Genomic DNA, 23983 nt, shown 5'->3' on the forward strand with positions numbered 1-23983 from the left:
AAATAACTGAAAGACAGGCAGCCTGTCCCAATGACTTGGCAAAAGCTTTTCGCCATGCTGCCCACTCCATGTTGATCTAACCAGCCGCTCAGCTGCAAACAGCTTTTTTACTGGAAGGATGAGCCATTGTTTCCATGCTCTGCTCCTGTGGTGAGTTTGTTGTTGGTTTCTCATTTAATTTTACAATGTTTGATGACAGGAAATGTAATTTATTGTTGGCTTCAGAGGAGATTAGAGTCATGCTGTTACAGTATATCGTATAAATCACGAGCCAGAAGTACTTTGTAGTCCTTGTAACAACACAGTGATGCAACACTTAAGAAAACAAGGCACTTTTTATTTTATTTAGGTCACAGAGGAGAAACTGTTTTCTAACTCACTGGTTCTCAACATTGTTTTGTGTTGAGAACCCCTGAATTGATACACACTAGGTCATGGACCCCTGTTTGATAAGATTTTGCCTCGAGGACCTCCATCTGAAAAGATTTTGGTTGTTAGATATGATTGAAAACCAGAATGATTAAGACCAGAATTCTATAATTGTCAATTACATTTGAGGAGATGACTGTGGACGCTGTGAAACCTGATCAGAACAGTCACCCATATGACTCTCACTCACACTGGGCTCACCTCTATACTGAATTAGATAGTGAAAAATAATATTCCCCATTTTTCTGGGGACTCCCAGGAGTTCGCTGAAGGGCCCCTGGGGGTCCCTGAACCCCTGGTTGAGAACCACTGTTCTAACTAAGCTCTAAACTTTAGACTCAAAATTACAAAAACACATTTTATCATTCAGTATAAAAACAAAATAATTGTCATACAATGTTTTTAAAGTAATAAATAACAAACTGTTCCTGTTACACCAGCTTTTCTTGAAGGTGTAGTTTCTTTGTATGATGCAATCCTGTTATCAGGGCTGCACAATTTTAAATCCAGCACAGCAATTTCACAATTAGATTGTTCCAGGCCTGAAAAGGTCTTGGAATTAGTCAAAAATCATTAAAAGTTTTGGAAAAGTCTTGGGATGTATAACAAATATAACAGCAGATATATTATCTGTAGCTGTTGATTTAACATAGCTTTAATATGTATCAATGTGTGAAGTTTTGTTTGCTAAACATATGTTTCGTAATTGTCTATCTGGGTTCTCACTTCCTGTACGTCAGGTCACTGACATCATGTCTGAATGGAGTTGGTGTCTGAGATGTTTGACAAACCCTGGGCAAGTAGGGAAAAAAAAAATAAAAATATCTAGGGTCCTTGAAAAGTTGTGTAAAAGTTTATGTGGGAAATAATTTTGAGATAAGATTATTAACTTCTTAGTAAAGTTATTGCTAATCTTTTCTGAAAAACAAACATTGTTTAGACATGTCTTAATGTATTTTGTTCTACACTTGCAGGTAAGCTTTAAACTCACGTTTTCCCTGCCAAAGGACGATTTGACCTACTTTGTTGACCATGGTGCGCAATGTGGATGACCTGGACTTCTGCCTGTCCTCCCACCCTCAGAGCATCCTGGAGGGCCTGCGCTCCCTCTGCTCTCACCCCAAACTGGTGGATGTAACATTAAGCGCGGGCGGCCGGGACTTCCCCTGTCACCGCGGCGTGTTGGCCCTCTGCAGCGCGTACTTCCGCTCCATGTTCTCAGGGGACTTTGTGGAGAGCATAGCTGCACGTGTGGAGCTTCATGACGTTGATCCTGATATACTCAGCTGCTTGCTGGACTTTGCATACACAGGCAAACTGACCATCAACCAGAGCAATGTGGAGGGGCTGATCTGCACCTCCAGCCAGCTGCAGTTCCAGACGGTGAGAGCCGTGTGCAGCCGATACCTTCAGCACCAGATCGATGCGACCAACTGCCTGGGAATACTGGAGTTTGGGGCGATCCATGGGTGCCCTGAGGTGATGGCCAAAGCGTGGGCCTTCCTCTTGGAGAACTTTGAGGCTGTGCAGCAAGGTGAGGAGTTTCTACTGCTGGGAAAGGAGAGATTGGTCGCCTGCCTGTCCGACGAAGGACTACAAATCCGGACAGAGTGCACCCGCGTAGAGGCCATCCTGAAATGGGTCAGGCACCACAAGGAGTCTCGGCTCTGCCACCTCCCTGAACTCCTCACCTTATCCCGTCTCCATCTACTCAGCCTGGACTACCTGGCTGACACCCTGCTGAAGGACAGCCTGGTGCAGGCCTCTCCCAGCTGCAGAGAGACTGTGGACAAAATACACAGAGAGGTTAGTGAGTTCACACTTCCTCCATCTTTCCTCTCTTATCTTTGTTTGCACAATCTGAGCAGATTTTTCAAAACAGTTGTGACTTTTATTCCTCTAGAAGCTGGATTTGGCACCAGAACAGACGGACAGACTCAACTCTCAGAGTCCACAACCAAACCTGCAAGAGGTGCTGCTGGTGATGGGAGGACGTTCACTGGATGACTCAGATGATGAAGACGACTCCGATGAAGAGGACAGAGACCCACGACTGCAACGACTGCTGCCCAGGAACTTTGCCTTCTACAACACAAAGACAAGTACAAACAATCTTTTTTTTTTTTTTGGCACATTTCAAAATGTCAAGTTTGTTTAAGTTCAGAATCCATTTCAGGACAAAAATTTGTTGTGAAATGTTTGTCATGTTCCTAAAAACAGTTTGGCAGATGTGCTGCAGGTCGTTAAATGTAGTGTTGACAGAAAAACAGCTTTGCGGGAACGCGGCCTGGATGTGACAGAATTGGACTGTCTTCTCAGTTCCTCAAATGAGCATTTTATTGTGCAGAGCTGGAAGAAGGCATCCGTGTTCTGATTTTCATATGGGATGTTAACAAAAAGATTGCTGCATTTAATTTTAAGATTTCTGGTTTTACATTCAGGCATGACAACTGTAACCACAATGGTGAGGGCTGTGCCAGCAAAGTTATGTGTTCTTTAACTGTCTTGACCTAACTTTGACTTTTTCAATGAGGACATTTGTGCGTCTTTGCCTAATTTTTCTGGTATACATCTGTCATGTGCACACTGTGTTTGCGACTGCGTTTGAACTGAGTTTTTAAGGTAAAGTGTGTCAGATTAAGAGGGATTTGGTGGCGTCTAACAGTGATTGCAGATTACATCCAGTTTAAACTTCTCCCGACCAGAATTCTTTGAGTGTTCATTGTTCAGCAGTTTTATTTTTGGGGGGGCCGCATTATCCACAGACGTCTCTTCCTTTCCAAAACAAATGAACCAGGCTATTAGAACCACTAAAACACTCAATGAAACAGTTTCAAGCTAAAAATCAGTGCATCTCCGACGCTATTTGGCATCTCAGACACAGGCGGGTTGCCCACAACATACTGTTGTGTGCTCACCACTTTCCTCTCGTAAGGTAATTTGTGCTTACTTTTTTCTGATCCAGATGTTCAGGAAGTTTTATTGTGAGCCGTATTATTCACAGAGGTCTCGTCCTCTCCAAAACAAACAGACCAGGTGATTGAAACTGGTAAAAACACTGGATAATGCAGTTTCACGTTACAAATCTATGTATTTCTGACACAGTTTGGCATGTCGTTGTGGGTGGCTAGTTCAATACATGCTAATGTGAAGTCACCTTTTTACTCTGATAACACAAGATCCAGATGTTCAGGAAGTGAAGGCTGAATTATCCACAAATGTCCCCCCTTTCAAAAACAATTGAACCAGGTGATTTAAACTGCCAGAAACACCTAATAAAGCAGTTTCACGAACGCCAGCATTGCTACTGCAGTTGGGCTTTTTACTGTGGTGGCTAACGCAAAAATGCAAAAACGCCATTGGCCCTTTCTGGGCTGGTCCATTCTAGAAACACGTCGGTGCAACATGGCGATCTCCATGAACGAATACCTGCTCCCTGTGTAGATATAAACGGCTCATTCGAAGGAAACAAAAACACAACTATTTTTATTTTCAGGTCATTGCAAACCTAAGAAAATATACTAATTATAGTATATTCCATTCTGCCAATATGTCCCCTTAAATCCTCTACACTGGATCTTTAAAAGGCGATGTAAATGAGGTCCCTGAGTGTGTCTTCCTGGGTTCCACAAATGAGGGGCCTGCACAGTGAAAGCTCTGTCATCTAAAGTGACAGGTTGAGATTTTGGATCCTCCACACTTGAGGATCTCAGGCACCAACCAGGCTTATAGGGAATTAGCAGATCACAGATATAGCTCAACTCAACTCAACTCAACTCAAATTCATTTGGAGAGCACATTTAAAAACAACTCATGTTGACTGAAGTGCTGTATAAAAGGAATAAGATGCTAAGACACAAGCACAGCTGTCGGGTACACAGCTTATATCTTCAGAGACACAACACACACAGGCACACATCAGAAAAAGCCACATCAGGGGGACTCAAACGCTAATGAATAAAAGTAGGTTTTGAGCCTGGACTTAGACGAGTCAGTGGAAGGGGCGAATCTGATTGGGAGGGTGACGCTGTTTCATAGTTCAGGGGGAAACACAGCTAAGGCACAATCATCGGTGTGATGTGGTTGCTTCTCTTAGTATGAGTTAAAGTCAAGTCCTTGGATGTTTTGCCTGCTGATGCCAGTGTTTTGTAGTCATCAAGTCTGGAGGAGACAGAAGCGTGGATTGCCGAGGAAAGACATGAGCTGATCTTCATTTAATATATCTCTGTGAAAACTTTTTGCTTTCCCTCTGCATGGTGCTCAAACATGACCTCCCTTTTCTTCTACTCTGCAGAACAATGGCATGAGCTCCCTAACTTCCCCAACCCTAACAAGTGGGGCTACGCCATGATCTCCTTGAACAATGATGTATACGTCACAGGTGAGTGAACTGCACTCAACACAGAAACTTGAGGGGCAAAAATAAAAAACGATGAACAGTTTTGAGCACCGATCTTGTGAGGAATGTAAAACATTGACACTTTTGACAAAGTGCTCTTGTCTGTCTGACAGGGGGCTCGCGAGGTTCGAATACCAACACCTGGTCGACCACAGAGACCTGGAAGTACATCACAAGAGAGGGGAGGTGGGTTACTGTGGCACCCATGCTCCGGCCTCGGACTAACCACACGTCAGCAACTCTCAACGGGGAGATTTACGTCATTGGAGGTAATAAAATAAACATAGTCCTGCATGTGGTGCCTTAAACCTGCAGTGCAATGGAAAACTTTGACGAGTAGCGCATCTGCCCTCAATCGCTGACCTGTGCTTATAGTTTGTAAGAATTTGCTTTCTTCTTTGTGGTTGAATAGTTTCAGTGATGGCCAAGTTCGAGGAACAGGGCAGTATTTTAGATGAGCGCTTGGGCTGCTCCAACACACATCTTTAAAGGGACACTTAACCCCAAAATCAAAAATACATATTTTCAGTCTTTGGCATTTTGAGCACCACAAGCCGAGTGCCATCTAGTTCCGTTATACTGAACAGAAGGCAGACATCTCTACGGCCGATATCTCCAATACCCAGCAACTCACACCAAGACAAATTAGAGGAATAAATAGCACTACAGGCAAGAGGAAATGTATATGTTTTTGATTTTGGGGTGAACTGTTCCTTTGGGATTCGATATCATCACTCATTTTACTTACATTTCCTCCTTTAGGCACAACGTCAGATCGTGTTGAAGTCGAGCATTACGACCCTTACACCGACACCTGGGCATTGACGTGCCCGGCCTTGAAATACGTGACTAATTTCACCGCCACGGCGTGTCACGGGAGGCTCTATGTGATTGGCTCATGTGCTGTCAAGTACAATGCACTGACTATGCAGTGTTACAATCCTGTTATAGGTAAGGATGATTTACGCTAACCTCATGTCTCCAAGGGGTCAGCTCTCTTTTTTTTTTTTTAACCCAACTCTAAATTAAATAATGACAATTTAAAAAATGTTTTATTATTAGCAATATTATTGTATTTTTTTTTAATTATGTGTTTATTCATTTAAGGAACAAGAACAGAGAAACGTTGACAGTGGTAGAAGCAGTGTCTGATGTTCTGTACACATGTATCATTTCTAACACCAGTCCTTTAATGGGCTTTGATAGTTCAAGTAATCATTAAATTACATGTTACAATTTAGAAATGCACGTGCAGTATTTCATTCATTTATGCAGTCCTGTTGATGTAGCTTCATTTCCAATAGCTTCTGATAGCTCTCCTACTTGCTATGTATTAGTACTCTAACCAAATATTGATTGGCTCATAGTAAGGCTGGGCGATATCTCGATATTTTGGATATATCGATATTTTTTAAAACAAGATATGGAATGCAACGCTATCGTTTACATCAATATGATCTGTTGCTGCACGCTGTCACGCCTGTTTCTCCACCCCACAGCCGCTGCTTCTTTCTCCCTCTCTCTCTCTCTCTCCCTCACACACACGCACATTCTGCCCCGCCCCGCCCAAAATTTAAAGCCCCACTGTTGCGCGGGAAAAAAGTAATCCTCTGTTCATTCATCCTGAAAAACGTATGAAACATTCACTTCACTATCCACCTTTATTTTCTTGACTCCATGCGAGCTACCGGTCAACAAGTGCCATGTGTAAAAACAGAAGCTTGGTCTGCGTGATGTTTGATTGCCGTGCCTGTGACCCGCAACTTTCGTTTCCGAAATGGTCGCTATCGCTAATGTGCTCACTTACATGCATTTTATTTATTCAAATTTTATTTTATTTACTTCAAATGTGATCCTTCTGAGCTCCCAGATCAAACTCTCTGGCGGGCCGCATATCGGAGTTTGCAATCAGTGCGGCTGGCTGAAACTTAAAGTCTTGCGGTGGCGCAGCTACCGTAGGACCACCGCCTTTTAAAGTGGCCATTTATTCATTATGGAAAATATCGATATATATCTTACACTGAAATTCCAGGTAAAGATATCGAGATAGTGATTTTATTCCATATAGCCCACCCTTAATTCAGAGTACATTTTGTTATAAAGCTATTAACAGAAGTCCCAACTATCCAAACACAATATTCAATTCAGTGTAGATATTCTTTATTTTTCTAAATCATATGTTTTTACATGTTTGTTTTCTTTTTACAGACAGCTGGATCAGTATATGTTCACCCTTCATCCCTAAGTATTTGTCCTCTCCTCGTTCCGTCTGTGTGGATGGCATCATATATCTGGTTGCCGACAACACTAAGAAAGTCTACTCTTACGATCCAGAGGCAAATATGTGGCAGAAGGTAGACTTAGACAGTCCTCAGTATCAATGCTAATTTCAGAGGATTAAAGCAAAAAAAAAAAAAGATCAGTTTTATTCTCCTGTTATTTTGCCTTCAGCTGTGTTGTGACTTTCCCCTCTCCTCAGGTCCAGCTTCTCCACATGCTTCACGAGAATGGCGGCCTGGTGTCGCTGGATGGGAAGCTGTATGTCACCGGAGGCCATTGGAAAGGTATGGAGGGGGACTACGGGGTGGAGGTGGAGGTGTACAACCGAGCCGCCAACACCTGGGAGGTGGAGAGCTTCCTGCCAAGACTTTGGTTCTACAGCGGAGTCTGCACCATCTTCCTCGACCCATCCCAGTGGCCTGAGGTTTTCCCCATGGAGTCAGCATAATGGCCTCCTGTCCTGACGGGACTAAACTCAGGGTCAGAGAGTTCACAGAGACGTGTTACTATCATTCATACCGTGTTACAACACAAGTGGAATGTTGATCCCAGGATGTCATTGTGCCCCAGAATAGTGTGTTACATGATTCTCAGGTATTCGTGGCTGTTTTAGGGCCTTGCTCGGCCGCTCAGCAGGTGTTTATTTATACTTTGTATCACGTGTTTGAGATCCAAATTCCTTTGTGTATTATTGAATAGAGCTTGTGAATCATTAAATCTTTGTAGCGTGAGTTTTATTATTGTTATTGGTTGTACATCACCAGTTTGGAATGCTGAGATTATTATTAGGGTCATTTCTGTTATGTAGCAACATTTATGCCCGCATAGTTTATGTCCTCTTACTTTCTTTAAAATGTGTCAGATATTTATAACAAATGGTCAGTGTTGGAGATGTTACTTTTGAAATGTATTAGGTGAAAGATTACCGGTTACCCTGTTAAAACTTTTTAGTTACTTTTCTAACAAATGTCTTAAACTGCTGAAAAATATCCAGAAATAGGCTCTGCCAAAAAAAAGGGGATTCCTGCATGGTGAAAAGACGCAAAGCAACAAAATGAATGTGATATTCTACATATAAATTTTTAAGTGAAAAGAATATATTCAGATGTAACCCCTTTGTAATCACCAACATTTTGGAATTTAATCACATGTAACTAGTTACTCTCAACACTGCAAATGGTTTAACGTCTACTTTGTCACACAAACACAGAGTAATGACTTTATATAAACCACTGGCGGATGAAGTGCAAAACATTGATCATCTTGTTACAATACAGTGTTTTGCAGGGAAATCTTTGGTCCTGGCATTGATGTGGATACCAAATCATGTAGGAAAGAAGCAAGCACTCTCAAAATAAATCCACTCAACAGGTGCACGGCCAAAAGCAGCAGTGCGTCACACACTGAAGAAGACTTTCTGTCGAAACGTCTGTGTTTCTGGTAACGCCACCCAAGTTGGTTTATTAAATTTACCAAAAGGACATTTGTGAGTGCTTGTTTCTTTTCTTTTTTTATTGATGTGGATACCACCTGACACTCAAACACCATTGCAGACCAAGTACCCCCCCCCCCATGGCAACAGAACATCCCGATGGCAGTGACAATGCACCATGCTACACTGTAAAACCTGCTCAGGAATGACCCGAGGAACATGAGCCCCCAATCTGGTCTAGCATTCGTGGGATGTGTCAGTACCCCAGAGGTACCACTGATTCACAGTGGGGCCTCCTTGGATCTGACTTGGATATGACCTGGCAAGGCATGGACACAGGGGTGTCCTGTGGTGTCTGGCACTGGGGCATCGGTGACGGAGCCTTTATGTCCCGTTATGAGGCGGGGTACTGCTACGTCCAACGGATGCTTGATCAGATTGGGATCTCAGAAATTTGGAAGCCAGCTGGATGCCCTGAGTTCATCATCACATTCCTTAGGTCATTCCTGAACATTTTTTTTGTGGTGTGGCAGGGTGTGTTATCTTGCTGGTGGGGAATTCCATTGCCATGAGGCGGGGTATGGAGCTTGGTCTGCAACTGTGTTTGGATGGGGAGAACGTCAAGTGGCATTCATATGGGGCGGCTGTGGCTCAGGGGTAGAGCGGGTCGTCCATCAATCAGAAGGTCAGCGGTTCGAGCCTCCAGTCTGCATATCAAAGTATCTGTATGTCAAAGATACTGAAGCCCAAATTTCTTCCGATGGCTGTTCGTGTGTGTGAGTGTGTTTAAAAACTGAGTAGCAGGTGGCACCTTGAATGGTAGCCTTGGCCACCTGTGTATGAATGTGTGTGTGAATGTGATGTGGCGCTATACAAAATGCAGGTCCATATGAATGCTAGAACATTATTTTGTAACTAGATAAAAAATATCATTCGCTTCATCCATCAGTGGTTCTAATGTTTTGGCTGATTATTATATATATCTACAATGTTTGAAAGGCAGATTTTCAGGAAGTGACATAATTTTCTTTGGAGGGAACTCGAAGGGTAAAGTTGAATAAGATTAAACTTTCACTCGTGTTTTTTCCCCCCTTATGTGTCATTAATCTGTTTGTCACATTCTTAGTTGTTCCAACCTCATCAGCTAAATTATGAAGAATGTTTGTCTGATCAAAAACAAAATTCAAAAACATATTTGATATAGTTATAAAAGTTCTGTTTTATGTCTAGGTGGTTAGCTAGATAAATCTGGATCACTCACAGAGCTAAAGCTAATTCAGCACATTAGCTCTGTGTCATTTTCCCCCCTGACCTATATAAACCATTCCACCCATAATAATTATTATTTGAGCACCTGAGATTGGCCAATATGTGTTCCAGAGTTAAAAATGGCACCTTTAATAAAATGTGTTCCTGAAGAATAGTCCAAAAAAAAAAAAGAAAAGTAAATCCTCTCTGTGGAAACACTCCTCAATTTGTCCTCAGTGTCTTGATGATCATTAACCCACTGGAATCCAGTTGCTTGTTCTCATGGCGTCTTGCCATGGCAACACCCAAGCCAGCATTCTGTTTCTATGGCAACGGCCCGGAAGCGCCTGGTCACCTTGGCAACGTCGACCTGGGATTAGAGCGGTGCTTGTTGCCTGCAGTCCTTCCTAAAGTTTCCTGGCTAAAAAGTTGTGTCAGTGATTTCTTTTCAACTTTCTTTGCTTATCTGTGAGCAGGTACCAGCTCTGTGCCACCTTTACGTATTTATTGTGACATTATTTTAACGTGAAGTTAAGTTTGTGCTTTGTTTGCGTCAACATTTGACTTCTCTCTACCTTAAACTTTATTAGCGCTAAGCTAAGGTTAATGTTCGTCGAATGAAACCATTAATGTTATTAGTTAACGTGTCATTGTTGAGGCTGGGCCAGTTTTGACATGAGTTCTCAACGGGAGCAAGGTGCACACTCACCCAGGCTGGAGGCTGTGATTCAGGTGGGTATAACTTCTCCTCTGTGTTAGCTGCCATCTTTAATATTTTAACAGGCTTTTTTTCACGGTTGACACTTTGGCATGTCACAGCAGGAAAATCACAGGTGTAGCTAAGTAATTAACGAAATTAAAGATGGCTGAGTTTCATTTATGCCAGCTGCTTCAGTTTCAGGGTCCTGGTGTTGTGTTTGCTGACTCACACTGTCATGTTTTAATGGGACATTTAAATAGTGCAGTATTGGTTTTAGTAACACCTGTGACGAGTCAAAATGGCTGCTGTCAGAAAGACCTATTGAGAGAGGAATAACTCAGATAATTTACCAAAGTAAAAGTTTGTGTAAAAGTGTAGAAACTGTCTGTTACAAGTAAAAATAAAAGTCAGACATTCAAAGTTTTACTTGAGTAAATTAACAGCATCAAAATATACCTGAAGTACTCATTATGCAAAATGCCTCATCTCAGAATAATATGTATTTTATTACTGTATTAAAATTACTGATGACATGAACATTATGATGTCGCAGCTGGTAAAGACAAAGCTAATTTTAACAAGGTTATATAGATATAGTTTAGTATTAAGTGGCAGTTTCTAATAATATTTTATACTAATAATCCGAAATTGCAGCAACTAAAGATTTAGACTAAATGTAGTAGAGTAAAATATACATTATTTGAATAGAGTAGAATTATAAAGTAGCAGAAAAAGCGTGTTTCAAATTGCACTAAAGTACAGTACTTGAGGAAATGTACTCAGTTGCTTTCCTCCACTTGAAATGTAAATTGCACAAATACCACAATAAAGTAATTAAATAGGTCTAAGTGAATTAATTACCCCAATGAATTGAAATATTCAGTGCATTTTGTTAGTGCAAAGTAATTTCCATTTTATGTTACTTCATACTTCTATTACATTAAATTTCAGAGGGAAAAAATGTGCTCTTTACTCCACCTCATTTATCTCTCAGTAATAGTTACATATTATAACTATAACAATATAATGCAATGTTATAAATAAGAATCCCCCAAAACTATATTAAGTGGTTAAAATAATCTACAACTTGGCCAGCGCAGTTTTGAGTGTCACTTCCATAGTAATTAATTAATCATGATAATCCAATATGTATTCATGTTTTTTTTACTGCTCCCGTGCAATACCCTAATAACCTGCAGCTTTAACAAAAGATATTCCCAACTTGGGTTCAATAAAGTACATCCATCCATCTACTAATATAAAATACATCATATATAAACCTCTGAAAGGCTCCATTCTGCATAACGAGCACCGTAATTGTTGAGTAAGTACATTTTGTTGCTTATTTTTCTGTATTTTTACTTTAGTAAAGTTTGAAAAGTGATGTCACTACTTTTATCTAAGTAAGTCTAACCTCAGTGAGTTGGGTCTGCTCAGTTGTGTGACATGTTGGGGTGACTGTATGATTGTAGAAGTTGGAGGAGTCTCTGCTTCACTCTGATGGCAGCTCAGGAGAGAGGACACTGACACTTCCCGGTGATGGACAGGAGTCCGGTGTCACGCCTACACCTGTCCGCACCCGCATCCGGCAGATCATCACCAGTAACCTTGCAGAGCAGCCAGCTGGTAGGAAAGAGAGCTTTAATTCAAACTGAAGTCACGCAGTTCAAACAATAAATCTGCCTCGCTAGATGTTATCACTATACCCCATGTGGCAGGATTGACACTTCTGTATGCATGATCTGTTTCCGTATCCCAGGTGAGAGCTCTGAGGTCAGCGAGCTGGAGGAGAGCAGGGCCCTGAGGGAGCAGCTTTCTCCAAGCCACATGGACCGTAACCAGCCGCGAGTCAAACAGGCCAGTCTCACAGAGAGGGTAGGAGTGACACAGGGCGGCCACACATTCTCAGGTCAAGGCCAAGCTGTTGAACAATATTTACATTTAAGCATTTGTGATACTAATGTGATTCTAGTAGAAATATTGTCATCAGAAATAACGAAATGCTCAGGTGGCATCATCTAGCTAAGTACACATTATCGTCCTGTTATTTTTGATTTAAACAACAATACATGGGGACTGTAGTTTTGTCATGACCATAACCGTGTCAGTGTGTGTAACTGCGATCATGACAAGCACCTCTTCAAATACTATCTCTAAACACCCCCTGTTACATTTTCCAACCCTGTTTTGCTCCTAACTGCATCGGCAGACATTGTTTATAATGTCAGATGTCAATGCGGCTCTTACAGGCGTTGGAGTATGTAATACTGTTGATGGTGAATTTGTGCAGTTTTGTTTGGAGATGAGATCAAGAGGGTCAACCACACTAGAGCATTGACTGCAAAAAGCTACCTGCATTTGAAATGGAATATGGTTACAGTAAACATCAGTGTACCGCCACTCTTTCCAGCAGGGAAAGCCTTTTGGGGCTGAACAAACAAACAGTGCGGGCAGCTTGAAACAGCTTCGCATGTACTGTAGTGAAAGCTGAGGGAGAGAAAGTTTGGAATATACATGTACAGACTCTTGATTGAATTAATGCAACTTGGCACAAGCACTTTATGTCATACGTTTTTTTTAATTAACTGCTGTAGAATTATAGTGTACATATTACACTAAGTACTGTATAAGATCCATTGTGTGTGTGTGTGTGTATGTGGGGGGGTGAGTGAGTGTGGATGCATGTGCGTGTGTGTTTGTAAGTGTAAATAAGAAAGGGGAGGGTGGTTCATGAAGGGTTTCCTTGTGGTCTGTTCAGGTAGACTCAGACCCCCCTGTGCTCACAGGGACCGGCGTCTCCCTTCACAGCCCCCCATGGTTGCCCCTCCATGTAGCGGCTGCTACATGGGGGGAAAACTGTGAAGGTCACCGGCCTCCTCCCCTGAGACTGTTGAAGAAAAAGCTCATTTTTCACGGAGCACAAAGCGGCCATTTGTGATAACACTGCCCTCATTCTGCTGCTTAAATCTAATGAACTCCCACTGCTTGCTTTACTCTTGGAACTTATTTTAAAACCAGGGCTATAAATATAACTTAATTAGCTTGGCAGATATATTTAGTGTATTTATTTTGTTGATATTTTTAGATGTGTGAAAAGGCACTAAAGAGAAAAAACATAAGCAAGTGTTGCTGGTATTTGAAGCCCACAGCACTGAGTACCAATTTGAAGAGTGGTGGGGTGCAGGGTTAGCACCAGCGACCCAATCGCCAGAATGAATATTGAAATTATGCATTTCTGCAAAACACGGATGAATTTGTACTTTATTATGTATCTCGTATGTTGGAACTATGTTTCATCAACGCTGTGGTTAACATGGTTAGGTTTTGGCACAAAAACTACTTGGTTATGGTTAGGAAGAGATTGTGTTTTGGTGTAATACCTGGTTTTGGGGGGCACATTCCGTACTGGAAATGCCTTGATGTCCTGGTAAATAATAGTAGCTTTTCATGGCACAATACTGTCTGGAAATGCAGCGATCTCTCGTAAAAAAAAAACAAAAAAAGTTTTGTATAGCACTTTCCCAGCTGAAAATGCAGCAATGTCTCTGTAAAACGCAGCCACTTTTCATGGCACTATCCTTGCAGGAAATGTAGTAACGACATGGTAAAATCAACTGCATTGTGTGGCACTATCACGGCTGAAAACACAGTGATGTTTCAGTAAAAACAACCACTTTTGATGGCACTATCCCACCAGGAAATGCAGCAGTATCTCCAGTGGAAACATAGCAACAGGTCACTAAAAAGCAACCAGGTTTGGTGGCTAAAAAGACACTGAAGACGCTATATGATGGCTTGCTTAAAAAAAAACAAAAAAAAACTGGCTTCGTTGTTTGTTGGTCTCCAACAGTGGTCTGCAGCTGGCAGGATCTTGTGCCATCCACCTTCCTCTCCACCTCCCAATTATAAAGTCAGCTCATATATTAAGAAATGTTGATATGATTCATATAAAACATACAAATTTAACTTGTCCGTGCTTCGCAGAAACCCTAAATGCCAACATTTTCCTCTGATGACTGGGCTTGCACGAGACAAAGATCACGGAAATTATAACTGTTAACGCAGCCGAATGTTTTATCCGGTGGTGTCTCAGGAGTCAACAGGTTCATTACAAGACTCCTGTTGTGACTCGTCTGTTCCAGTGAAAGCTCCTGTCTTCTCACTATTTTTCCCCTGCAGAGCAGCATGGTTATTTGGCAGCTATGCTGTGATGTGATGTTAATGCACTGTGCTAATCAATGCCCTAGAGCCAAACATACCGCCTTGGCTGTGGCATCCGTGTGGAGGTAACATTTAGGCCAACAGTCTTACCTGCAGATAGCTTCCTCCCTCAACATTCACTGCCGAAGGGATCATATTACTAAATATATCATACACTGTATGATCCGTTTAATTTGTCAGCATATTTTGAGGCCCATATCAGTATGTCTCACCTGTACGTGAGAAAGCAGCCAGACAGTACACATTAATCATCAGATCTCATGAGAAGGGCTGGGCATTAATTCAATATAATTGTTTTTTGGCTGTTTAATGGCATCATGCAAATCATGATGATATGCAATCCTGTTGTTAAATTAGGCAGTATGTTGTCCTTTGAGCAGTTCACCCTGCCCCTACAGTAACAGCCATCCTACAGTTGCCTGCTCACAGCTGGAGTCTGACCTCATGTCAGTTCCAAGGGTCAAACAACAAGCCCTCATAACTACATCCAGGCCAATGTCTTTTAACCTTTGGGATCAGGTTGAAGTGATGTGACCAGGTTATTTTTCACACAATGCCAAAGACAAAGAAACTTTAAAGCCCGCAGCAGGAAGGTGTTAATCTCTCTCACAGGGTTTGATTTCTCCGGTTACATCACCATGTTGTTGTTGCATAGTCATTTTACAGCAGACTTGTGACTATTGAGTCTCTGCTAGTCGCCTGGCTACCTCACAGTGACAACAAAACAAGGAAAATATAAAATATATTAATATATATTATACATAAATTCTTTTATTTTTTCCTTTCAAGACTTCTGGCCAAGAAATTGTCTTGCACATAAACTCCTGTATCATTTGTTACAGTTACACCTCAGTTTTTATGGATTAAAGCTGCAGTGTGTAGGATTTAAGGGTTTTTATTCACAGTAATGAAATCTAATATTCCTAATTATGTGTTCTGTAGTGTAAAATCACCTGAAACTGAGAATGATTGTGTTTTTGTGACCTTAGAGTGAGCCGTACATATCTACATAAGGAGTGGGTCCTCTTTCACGGAGCCCGCCAAGTTGCACCAGCACATTTTATTTCCTAAGAGTGTTTTGCCCAGTCCTGCCCTATTGTGCTGTGATTGGCTAGCATTAGTCACATCAACGCAATGAGGTTAGAGGCAGTAAGGACAAAGAGGTCATGGTTGATAACACATTGCACCACTGTGTTTCTACAGAAGCCCGGAACAGACAAACCAAGACCTTGCTCTAGAAAGGGCCTTTTGTTTTGTTACATTACCTGAAGACCACTGTAGTTCTGCTACACACTTGGAAAGAGAAGGCTGAGGGTTATTTAGTTGGTTGCGATCTGCAGCCTCACCACTGGATGCCACTAAAGCCTACCCACTGCTCCTTTAAGCAAACGAGATATAATGTGTTGATGAGTGGGCTTCAGAGATGATGCTGGTGCATTTTTTTTTTTTAAACTTTGGACAGAGCCAATCTAGCCGTTTCCCTCATTTCCAGTCATTATGCTAAGCTAAGACTGGTGGCTGGCGGTAGCTTCATATTCTCATGTGACTCTGGGGAAGAGAGTGAATAAGCATATTTCCCAAAATGTCTACCATTCCTTAAAGGGACAGTTTACCACAGTCTAGTACCAAAAATACAATGAAACTAGATGGGATTCCCCTGTGGTGCTCAAAACGTTTAAAAAAAAGCTAGCTCAGTGGTGCTAGGTCAGCTAACAGTAGATGCATGCTTCCTTCTGCACCTTCAGTGCAATGATACAGTTGGTTGGTGTAGTTCAGTAGAAAGAAAATAGTTCCTACATGAAACTACTCACAACAAGGTCTGTGGATTATCTTGAGTAACCAGGTCATGATTTCTGGAAAGAGACATCACTATCGAGTTTTTCAAATGTCAGTTTTTCAACTGCCATCTAGTACCATGAAACTGAAGAGACCACATTTTCCCAACTTTCCTTAAGTCTCTTTGACTTGACAGAAGACCATTAATGCAATACTGGTGAGGTCACACCTCGACTCTGAAAGCCGTCCTCTGTGTCTCTGTTAAGTCACTCAGCACGATCCTTGATGACCCCAGAAAATTGCTCATGAACCAGGATAAACCTTGACCCAGTTTGTGAGCTGGATGGTCCCAGGAGGTTGGAGAACATGTTGGGGTGAATTCTGAACCCTCTGTGTTGCTTTTGGAGCCCCGCCAGTGTGCATTTTCTCAGACATAGACATCCATACCCTACTGCCTGAACTCTTTGTCAGTGGCTGCACAATGCTGCAGTGTGGCAGTCAGTTGGATAAAGATAAACTCTCGCTGAATGATTTCTGACACCATCTGCCATTTGCCAGTGCCCTCTGAAATCTTGACTCCCCTGGGTCTCTGCATAAGAACCCTGTCAAACATAGTCAGAGCAGATAAAGTCTGTTTTTAGGGATTGTGTTACTGTCCCCTTTTACCCTGCTACCCCCCTCTGTTTCCAGTTTGTTTTTCCTGCTGGCACAAACCCATTCATTTAGGCTGCAGTTTAAATGGAGCGCTGCCAAAAAGTCTGACTCTTTCAACTATCATGAAATTGTAAAAATTAATTGCCTTCCCCAGAGAGAATACTCTTGAAAGCCCATCCATGCGCTGAATTTTTGATGAAAGTATTCCATTAAACCTTTTCAGCATTTGACATTAAGCTACTCATGTTACCTGACTTTAAAGTCAAACATTAAGCACAGTTTTCGGTTCTTTTTCACATGTCAAGAGCGTCTAATCAGAGGTGAAGTCTTGAACTGACTGACTGGTATATGTATAAGCCCCTACAAAAAACACTATAGTATTACCATTAGGAGTCACTGTAAACATACCACACAAAAAAATCACTGTTGCTTTAGTAATTCCATGTTTTTTTGGGAACACAAGATAGAAAATTACTATTGAGTTGGCTATGGTCACCATATAGTGAATTACAGTTATACCATATTGTATAGTATTGCTATGATGATTGTATTTCCATTCTTAACGGATACAGATATTTTCCCCCAACATTCTAAAAAATATTATGTTCATATGACCTTCTTTTCACAACATATTTTCATTCATACTAGAACGCAAAAATGACGAACGTAGTAGTGTACAGGCTGATATTACCTTTTTCCAAACACCAATCAGAGATCTCATCACAGTTGATTCCTGTTCAATTTAAGGTTGCAGGAGCTCACTCAAACATAAGAGGGATGCTCTGGACATGTTTAAGTTTTCCCTTCAGTCCTCATCGACAACAATCCCACTCTGGAAAGTGTCCCGCTATCTGCTGATTCAACCGTGCCTGATCCAAAATGGTTGTTTCTGGTTGAACTTAAACCACAGACATGGAGGAGGACCAATAGGCCAAGCAGTGTTAACAAAACGTTAGCGCATGTGTGGTCTGCTGTTGTCGTGGTTGTTTGTAGCGCATGCTTATTACACAAAGCAACAATAAGCATGCACAAGTTGAGGAAATCATGTTATAGTTTCTCAAACTCTCGATTTTATATGTCCACACACACATAGTCTGTAACCGGAAAAATCTGCACCTTAGAAGGCGTTTTTAAAAAATCAGTGACTTAAAGATCTGTTTGTGTTTACCAAGCAGCAACCTTCAAGACTAAAAAAAATGAAGCCAAAGCGGAACTGCAGTTCATCGACTTGCCACTTGAGGCTGGCTCCAAAGCAGACTAAATCTTCATAGACTCGATGCTGAACTCGAGGATTCAAAACGGCAGTTCACAAGCTAATGGTTGACATAATAGTAACTATATCTAATATGTATACAGTCTGTGGTGTTTATGAGAGGCCAACACATAGAGGAAAATCTCAAAATGTCTGTATACGTGTTGACAGGGCCCTAAGCAACGCTGTAATATTACCTGAAATATTTACTGTAGAAACACCAAACAAAACACTATAGTAATATCACACATTTACGATAACATCATCATAGTATTACTATAGATATGGCTGTTACACTGGAGGAATTCTTCCTGCTCTGATTAAAGTTGACTCAGCAGCACGATATGTGGTATTTCTATCCTGATTATTACTATTATCGCTTTTTAAATGACAAAGATGACACAGTTTTAAAACAAATTACTTATTCATGCTAGGGGAAGGCTGTGGCTCCGGTGGTAGAGTGGCTTGTCCACTAATTGGAAGATCTAAGGTTCAATCCACGGCTCCTCCACTCCGCATGTCGAAGTATCCTGATGGCTATGCCAATGGTGTGTTCAAGTCTTAAAACTGTGCAGCAGCCCCGGCCACGTGTGTGAGAATGAGTGAATGTGACTCCTTGTGTAAAAGTGCTTTGAGTGTTAGGAAGACTAGAAAGGTAATTACCTTACCATCTAAATGTAGAATACAAGAAGGTAATGAGGCCGCTGCGTTCCTTATTTCAATGCATTGAAACAAGGGGTGCAGCTTTTTTAACTTAGACGTTTTGGTTGCGTCTGATTACTATGGATACATAATATTCATATATGTAAAACTGTTGGCACAAGGTAGAGTACCTGCTCTGGATGAAGGAAAGGTTCAAGCACCAAGAGAGAGAAGATGGACCTACTCAACAGTGTGGGTTTTTAAATGCTTTTTAAAATAATATATAATAAAAGAATACACGGTATAACTATTGAAATATGTCAGGGCCACTACAGCCAATAAAAAGGCACTACAGAAAAAAATGTTGTAATACAATAGCTGTTGAAAAACACTATAGAACATCACAAACTTACTATAGACACTATAGAGTTCTTATAGTACACTATAGTAATGCAGTAGTTTATTTTAGTAGGGTTGTGTTTGTAGGTTTTGCACAGCACTGTCCTTGCTGTCGGCATTGTGTTAAGTGCTACAAGGCCGGCCACATGCTTGCGAGTACACCGTGTGTATTATTAGTTTGGCCGTATTTACACAGATCACTTGTATCCCTGTGTGCCATCACAGCAGCTGTCCCCGAAACCAAAACGTTCACTCCATGGTAACACACTCACAGCAGCTCCCCCTCCTCACTCCCATTCCCCCTGTTTGTTATCCCACATTGTGTAATTACCGTCAGTGATGATACATAAACAGCTTTCACAATCAGCTGGGGCTCTTTCACAGAGTCAGCACTCAGGGGGTAATGTGAGGGGAAGGGGGAGCGGGTATGTTGTTGAAGTAGGATAGTGCGTTTTTTGGGCAGCTTGGGGGCGATGGACATCCGCTCCAGCTGTGTTTAGGAATCTGACAGATAGTGCACTCCATTAATTCCCTTTATTAAGCCTCTGGGCCCAGGCCAAGCCAGGGAAAACGTTTGCAGCTGTAACCCTTCACATGCTGGCTGGACTGCGCACTCATGGCCAGATTTTGTTCTGGGTGAGTCAAAGTCAGAGAGAAAAAGGACTGACCGGTGTTACACAGTAAGAGAGGAGACACTTTAGAAATGCAAAGCAAATTTCAAAACATTTAAAAAAGAATAGCTGAAGCATTTGATAAACTGGTGACTTATCAGCTCTCCAAATGTTGTGACATTAGGTCAGTGGGAGAATATTGTAATCATAACTTGGTAACTGAAATGGATTGGATTTTGATCTACCACATGAGCAAGGCAGCAAGTTTTGGCCCAAACACCAAAGCCTTCACAAGGGCCTTGAAAATGATTCTCTTGTTGCTTGTTGGCAGATGAATCAAAGCAAGATTATCCCTTGATGTTGTTTGAAGTATTTATCAAAAGAGACAATACAAGGAGTGGCACAAATCATAAATATCAAGAAATATAAAAAGCTAATTCAAAGCACATTTTAAGAGGCTGAGAAGTCTTTTACTTTGGAAACATAAGCGGGGCTCAGGACACAGATACTTGGAGATGGAAAAAAAAGAAAAGGAAGCAACCATATGGAGGCATAAAACATACCATGATAAAAAGGCTGTTTTTGTATAAATTGCATCTTTAACATTATTGCAAAATGGCAGTAGATGACCTCAAAGAGTCATGCTACATTGGGTTTGGGCTCAGTCCACTTTAGGGGGCCACGGAGGCTGCTGAAGAGCGATTGTACTCTGAGGCAGATCGTAAATAGCGAGGGTGTTCAGTGAGCACACTTCTGGGCCCCCAGTAAGCCCTGTAAGCCCCAGAGTTAGGGCAGATGGAGGACTGGGATTACTCGCCTCTCTCTTTTGCCTTTTTACAGTCACCGATGGATGGGTGTGTTGTGAGGAACAATGAGTTCAAACTAACTTGGAGATGAGGGTGATGAGATTAAATGATGCAAGCAGAGCGAGGGAGTAGATGGTGATGTAGGAGAGTTCAGTGAATGTGGGGGTCTCCACAACAGGCTGTTATGGCGCCCTCTTGGGAGCTTCCTGCACGGAGCATGGCTAATCCAGAGCAGCCTCCAGCCTCCTGCTTTACAGCTGACTGGGGAGAAACAATAAAAAAAACCCGTCCCCTCTGTAGTGCGCGGAGCATGGGCGAGGCGCTGGCGAGAAGCCCACACACTGCAGCTATGTATGAAAACGTGCAAACAACCGTCCTCAACAGGGCAGGGCAGAGACCTTCAGGGGTTGCCAGGGACACCTGGTCACTGAGTGCACAGCAAGGTAGGGAGGGTGTAGACTACAGCATTGGATGGAACTGAACTACACATAGAATATATTGGCGAAAACACACAGGCTAATGTCACAATTTGTAGAAACAAATCTGCAATATTTGTATAATTTGTATTTCCTTCCAGTTCCAGGGAGGTTGGTGTGTCCCCACAGTGTACTGTATGTTTTCATATGATGTGTTTCATTTTAGACAGACGAGAGATTGTAGCTCCATAAGCCCAAGTTTCACTGCGTGTGTCATTTGAAGTGATTTGATTATTTGCTGATTTGTTTGGGGATATACACCATTAAAGTCATTGCAGGACAACTCCAAAGGACAAGTTTTCTTTTAAATAAATATAGTTATGTTTACATTCAGTGTTCCTCACCAAAACACATTTTGTGTTTATCCTCGAGGCCTGACAGACATGTTGGATGTATTTTCTTCCTCGTGAAACATTTACAAAGCCAATTTTTTAAAATATGTCCAATCTTGAATTGTTTACATCCTTGTTTACTTGGTAGTAGTTCTACATTGCCTTTGTTGGTGCATTGCTACACCTCTTTGCATGTCACCGCTGGCAACTGTTGATCAGTGATGTAATGTGAAACTGGCGGCAGAACTGCATATCGTGCTGCCAGGATGCTCATGTATGCGCCTGTATGTCCCCGTGCATGTGCGCAGTACAAACAAAACAGGGACCCAGCTTCATGGCGCTACCAGTGGTCGAAAATTCCACAGGGTATCTTTAAAGATGGAGAAGGCGGAAATCTGAAAGAGGCAAAAAACAATCAAAGAATATAAAAATGCATCTTCCTCTTGCAGCTCTCTCTTCTCTGTCTCAAGCCCCTCCCACCACATGACCTCAGGTATATGCACATGCTTCATACAGTACCCCAGTCATTGTAGAGTCGCCCGCAGCTCATCAGCTCAGCCATTCTTGCCCCACTCTTTCTCTGTTTATCTGACTGCAAATGCCACAAGAATTAGCTTGCTAGCCACCCAACTGTCCCTCCGCCTTGCTCCCTACCACTGTGAACTGCTTCACTTGGAGGAGATCAGGCAGCAGCTGCTAAAACGGACATTCTGTTGGCAGCTGTACCGCCAGGTTTCACAGCAGGCTGGTGGCCAGCAGCAGCACCGGGTCTAATCTGTGTAATGGCAGCAACATAAAGTTATCTGAGCTGGTGGTTAGTCTGGGGTCTGCACTTGCTGCATTCTGGTTTCTGTGGCGGCTGACTGATGGGCCGTCTTCGGAGCTGCTGCGTGCTCTCCTCCTAGCAAGGTGGTCTGAAGTGATACACATTCTCATTCAAGACTCCAGCTAACATTAGCTACATAAAATGTTAACTTAAAGCTGCAGCTATGAGCCTTTAGCTCTGGTTGGCAGAAGGCTAAACTGTTAGGAAAGTTCTATCTCCATCTCTCAAAGATCTCACCGATACTAACACACGTTTTTATTGATTTATTGTGAGACTCTTTTTGATAAGTCCATCTTCCTTTCGTTGGTTGCATTGCAGTGTGGGCAGGTATTGCCAATGCTGGTATCACACCTTTTTCTGCTACTGAATCAGGGTTTCACCATCTGAAGGGACATGAACCCTCAGCTGCATTGGTAAAACAGCCAATAGGAATGCCTTCTCTCTGACATGACCTGTGATTGGTCCCCTGTCACAGGCTAGATTTTCTAAAGCCTGAAATCAGAGCCAAGAAGAGGTAAAGAAGTCTAGTGTCCCCTCAGTCCACTTGAATTTCAATTATGCAAAAATTATTATGGGATTTTTGCCGAGTGACGCCAAAATAAAACTGCCTACCTCAGCTTTAAGGTACAGTATCAACTGAAATGTCAGGGGCCTTCATCCGAATCATTTAACTAGTTTTTACACTATCATTAGAAAAGTTTATATTGTGCACACTTGGTACATTTTAATAGAGAGTTAATAGTGGTGGGTGATTGTTGCACCAGTGCACCTTAATGGGTTAATTTTGGCCATGGTGTTGACTGCGCTGCCTCTGGGGAGTCTTGTTAGGGGCAAATATGTGGAAATAACTGAGCCTTTTGTATTTCTGAGTTACTTGTTATGAGGGTGAGTTTGATTTAGTTTTGGTATGTTTTCATGACTTGGTGTAGTACAGCATGGTCTCAGTTGTAGTGTGGTCCCCTTCCCCAAACAGCATTAGGCCCCTCCACAAGGATCCAAATGTAGATTTTGTTCATGTGTTGTAATAAACCATGTGTGCTATGGCCATGTATTGAAGGTGTATTTATAAAGTACATGCTTGTTAGTAAGTCAGTGTTATTGCTATAGTTGTGCCAAAATACTTGAAAAGATGCATAATCACTAAAGCTCCGCACACAGCTGTTTCCAGGAGTCCCTTTAAACACAGCTGCTGCAGTTCTGTGTGTTTCAAACACTCCGCCCATGTTGTTCCTCCCTTCTCAGTCCCTAAAGCTGTCACCTCAACAACGGGCAGTAAAAGAGGCTTTTGTGCTCTCTGGGTCCTCGAAGAAAAACACCAAAAGCACGGAGCCAAGTGCACGATGGCCGTTAGTGTAGTTTGTAGTATAAAATTCTGAGAAGGGCATTTGAAAATGTGTTAATAATGGTGGCAAAGTGGCGGGGTTCAGTGTTGAACAGTGAGACTATTGTCTTGGCTCTCTTGGAGCCTGCTGGAGAGATTAAGCACCCAGAGAAGAGATG

At 42.0% G+C, this 23983-nt stretch overlaps 2 protein-coding genes across 4 annotated transcripts in view; both read left to right on the forward strand.

The window, feature by feature from the left end:
- The first annotated feature begins 11 nt into the window (after positions 1–11).
- Positions 12–7839, forward strand: klhl30 (kelch-like family member 30). The gene is made up of 8 exons (XM_049587029.1): positions 12–150; positions 1404–2235; positions 2333–2531; positions 4724–4810; positions 4942–5097; positions 5591–5779; positions 7037–7182; positions 7308–7839. The coding sequence occupies exons 2-8, from the start codon at positions 1462–1464 to the stop codon at positions 7554–7556; spliced, it is 1800 nt and encodes a 599-aa protein (XP_049442986.1). The 5' UTR covers positions 12–150; positions 1404–1461; the 3' UTR covers positions 7557–7839.
- Positions 7840–10158: 2319 nt separating this feature from the next.
- Positions 10159–23983, forward strand: part of crocc2 (ciliary rootlet coiled-coil, rootletin family member 2) — a 49097-nt gene continuing 35272 nt past the window's right edge. The window contains exons 1-3 of one of the 3 annotated variants that reach the window (XM_049586984.1): positions 10159–10520; positions 11961–12114; positions 12248–12363. In XM_049586984.1, the coding sequence (XP_049442941.1) occupies positions 10464–10520; positions 11961–12114; positions 12248–12363 (327 nt within the window). In that variant the 5' untranslated portion in view covers positions 10159–10463. The remainder of the gene's footprint in view (positions 10521–11960; positions 12115–12247; positions 12364–23983) is intronic. The other 2 variants (XM_049586985.1, XM_049586983.1) reach the window with 2 other exon arrangements.

This window comes from Epinephelus fuscoguttatus, linkage group LG10 (genome assembly GCF_011397635.1).
Source record: "Epinephelus fuscoguttatus linkage group LG10, E.fuscoguttatus.final_Chr_v1".
Taxonomy (NCBI): domain Eukaryota; kingdom Metazoa; phylum Chordata; class Actinopteri; order Perciformes; family Serranidae; genus Epinephelus; species Epinephelus fuscoguttatus.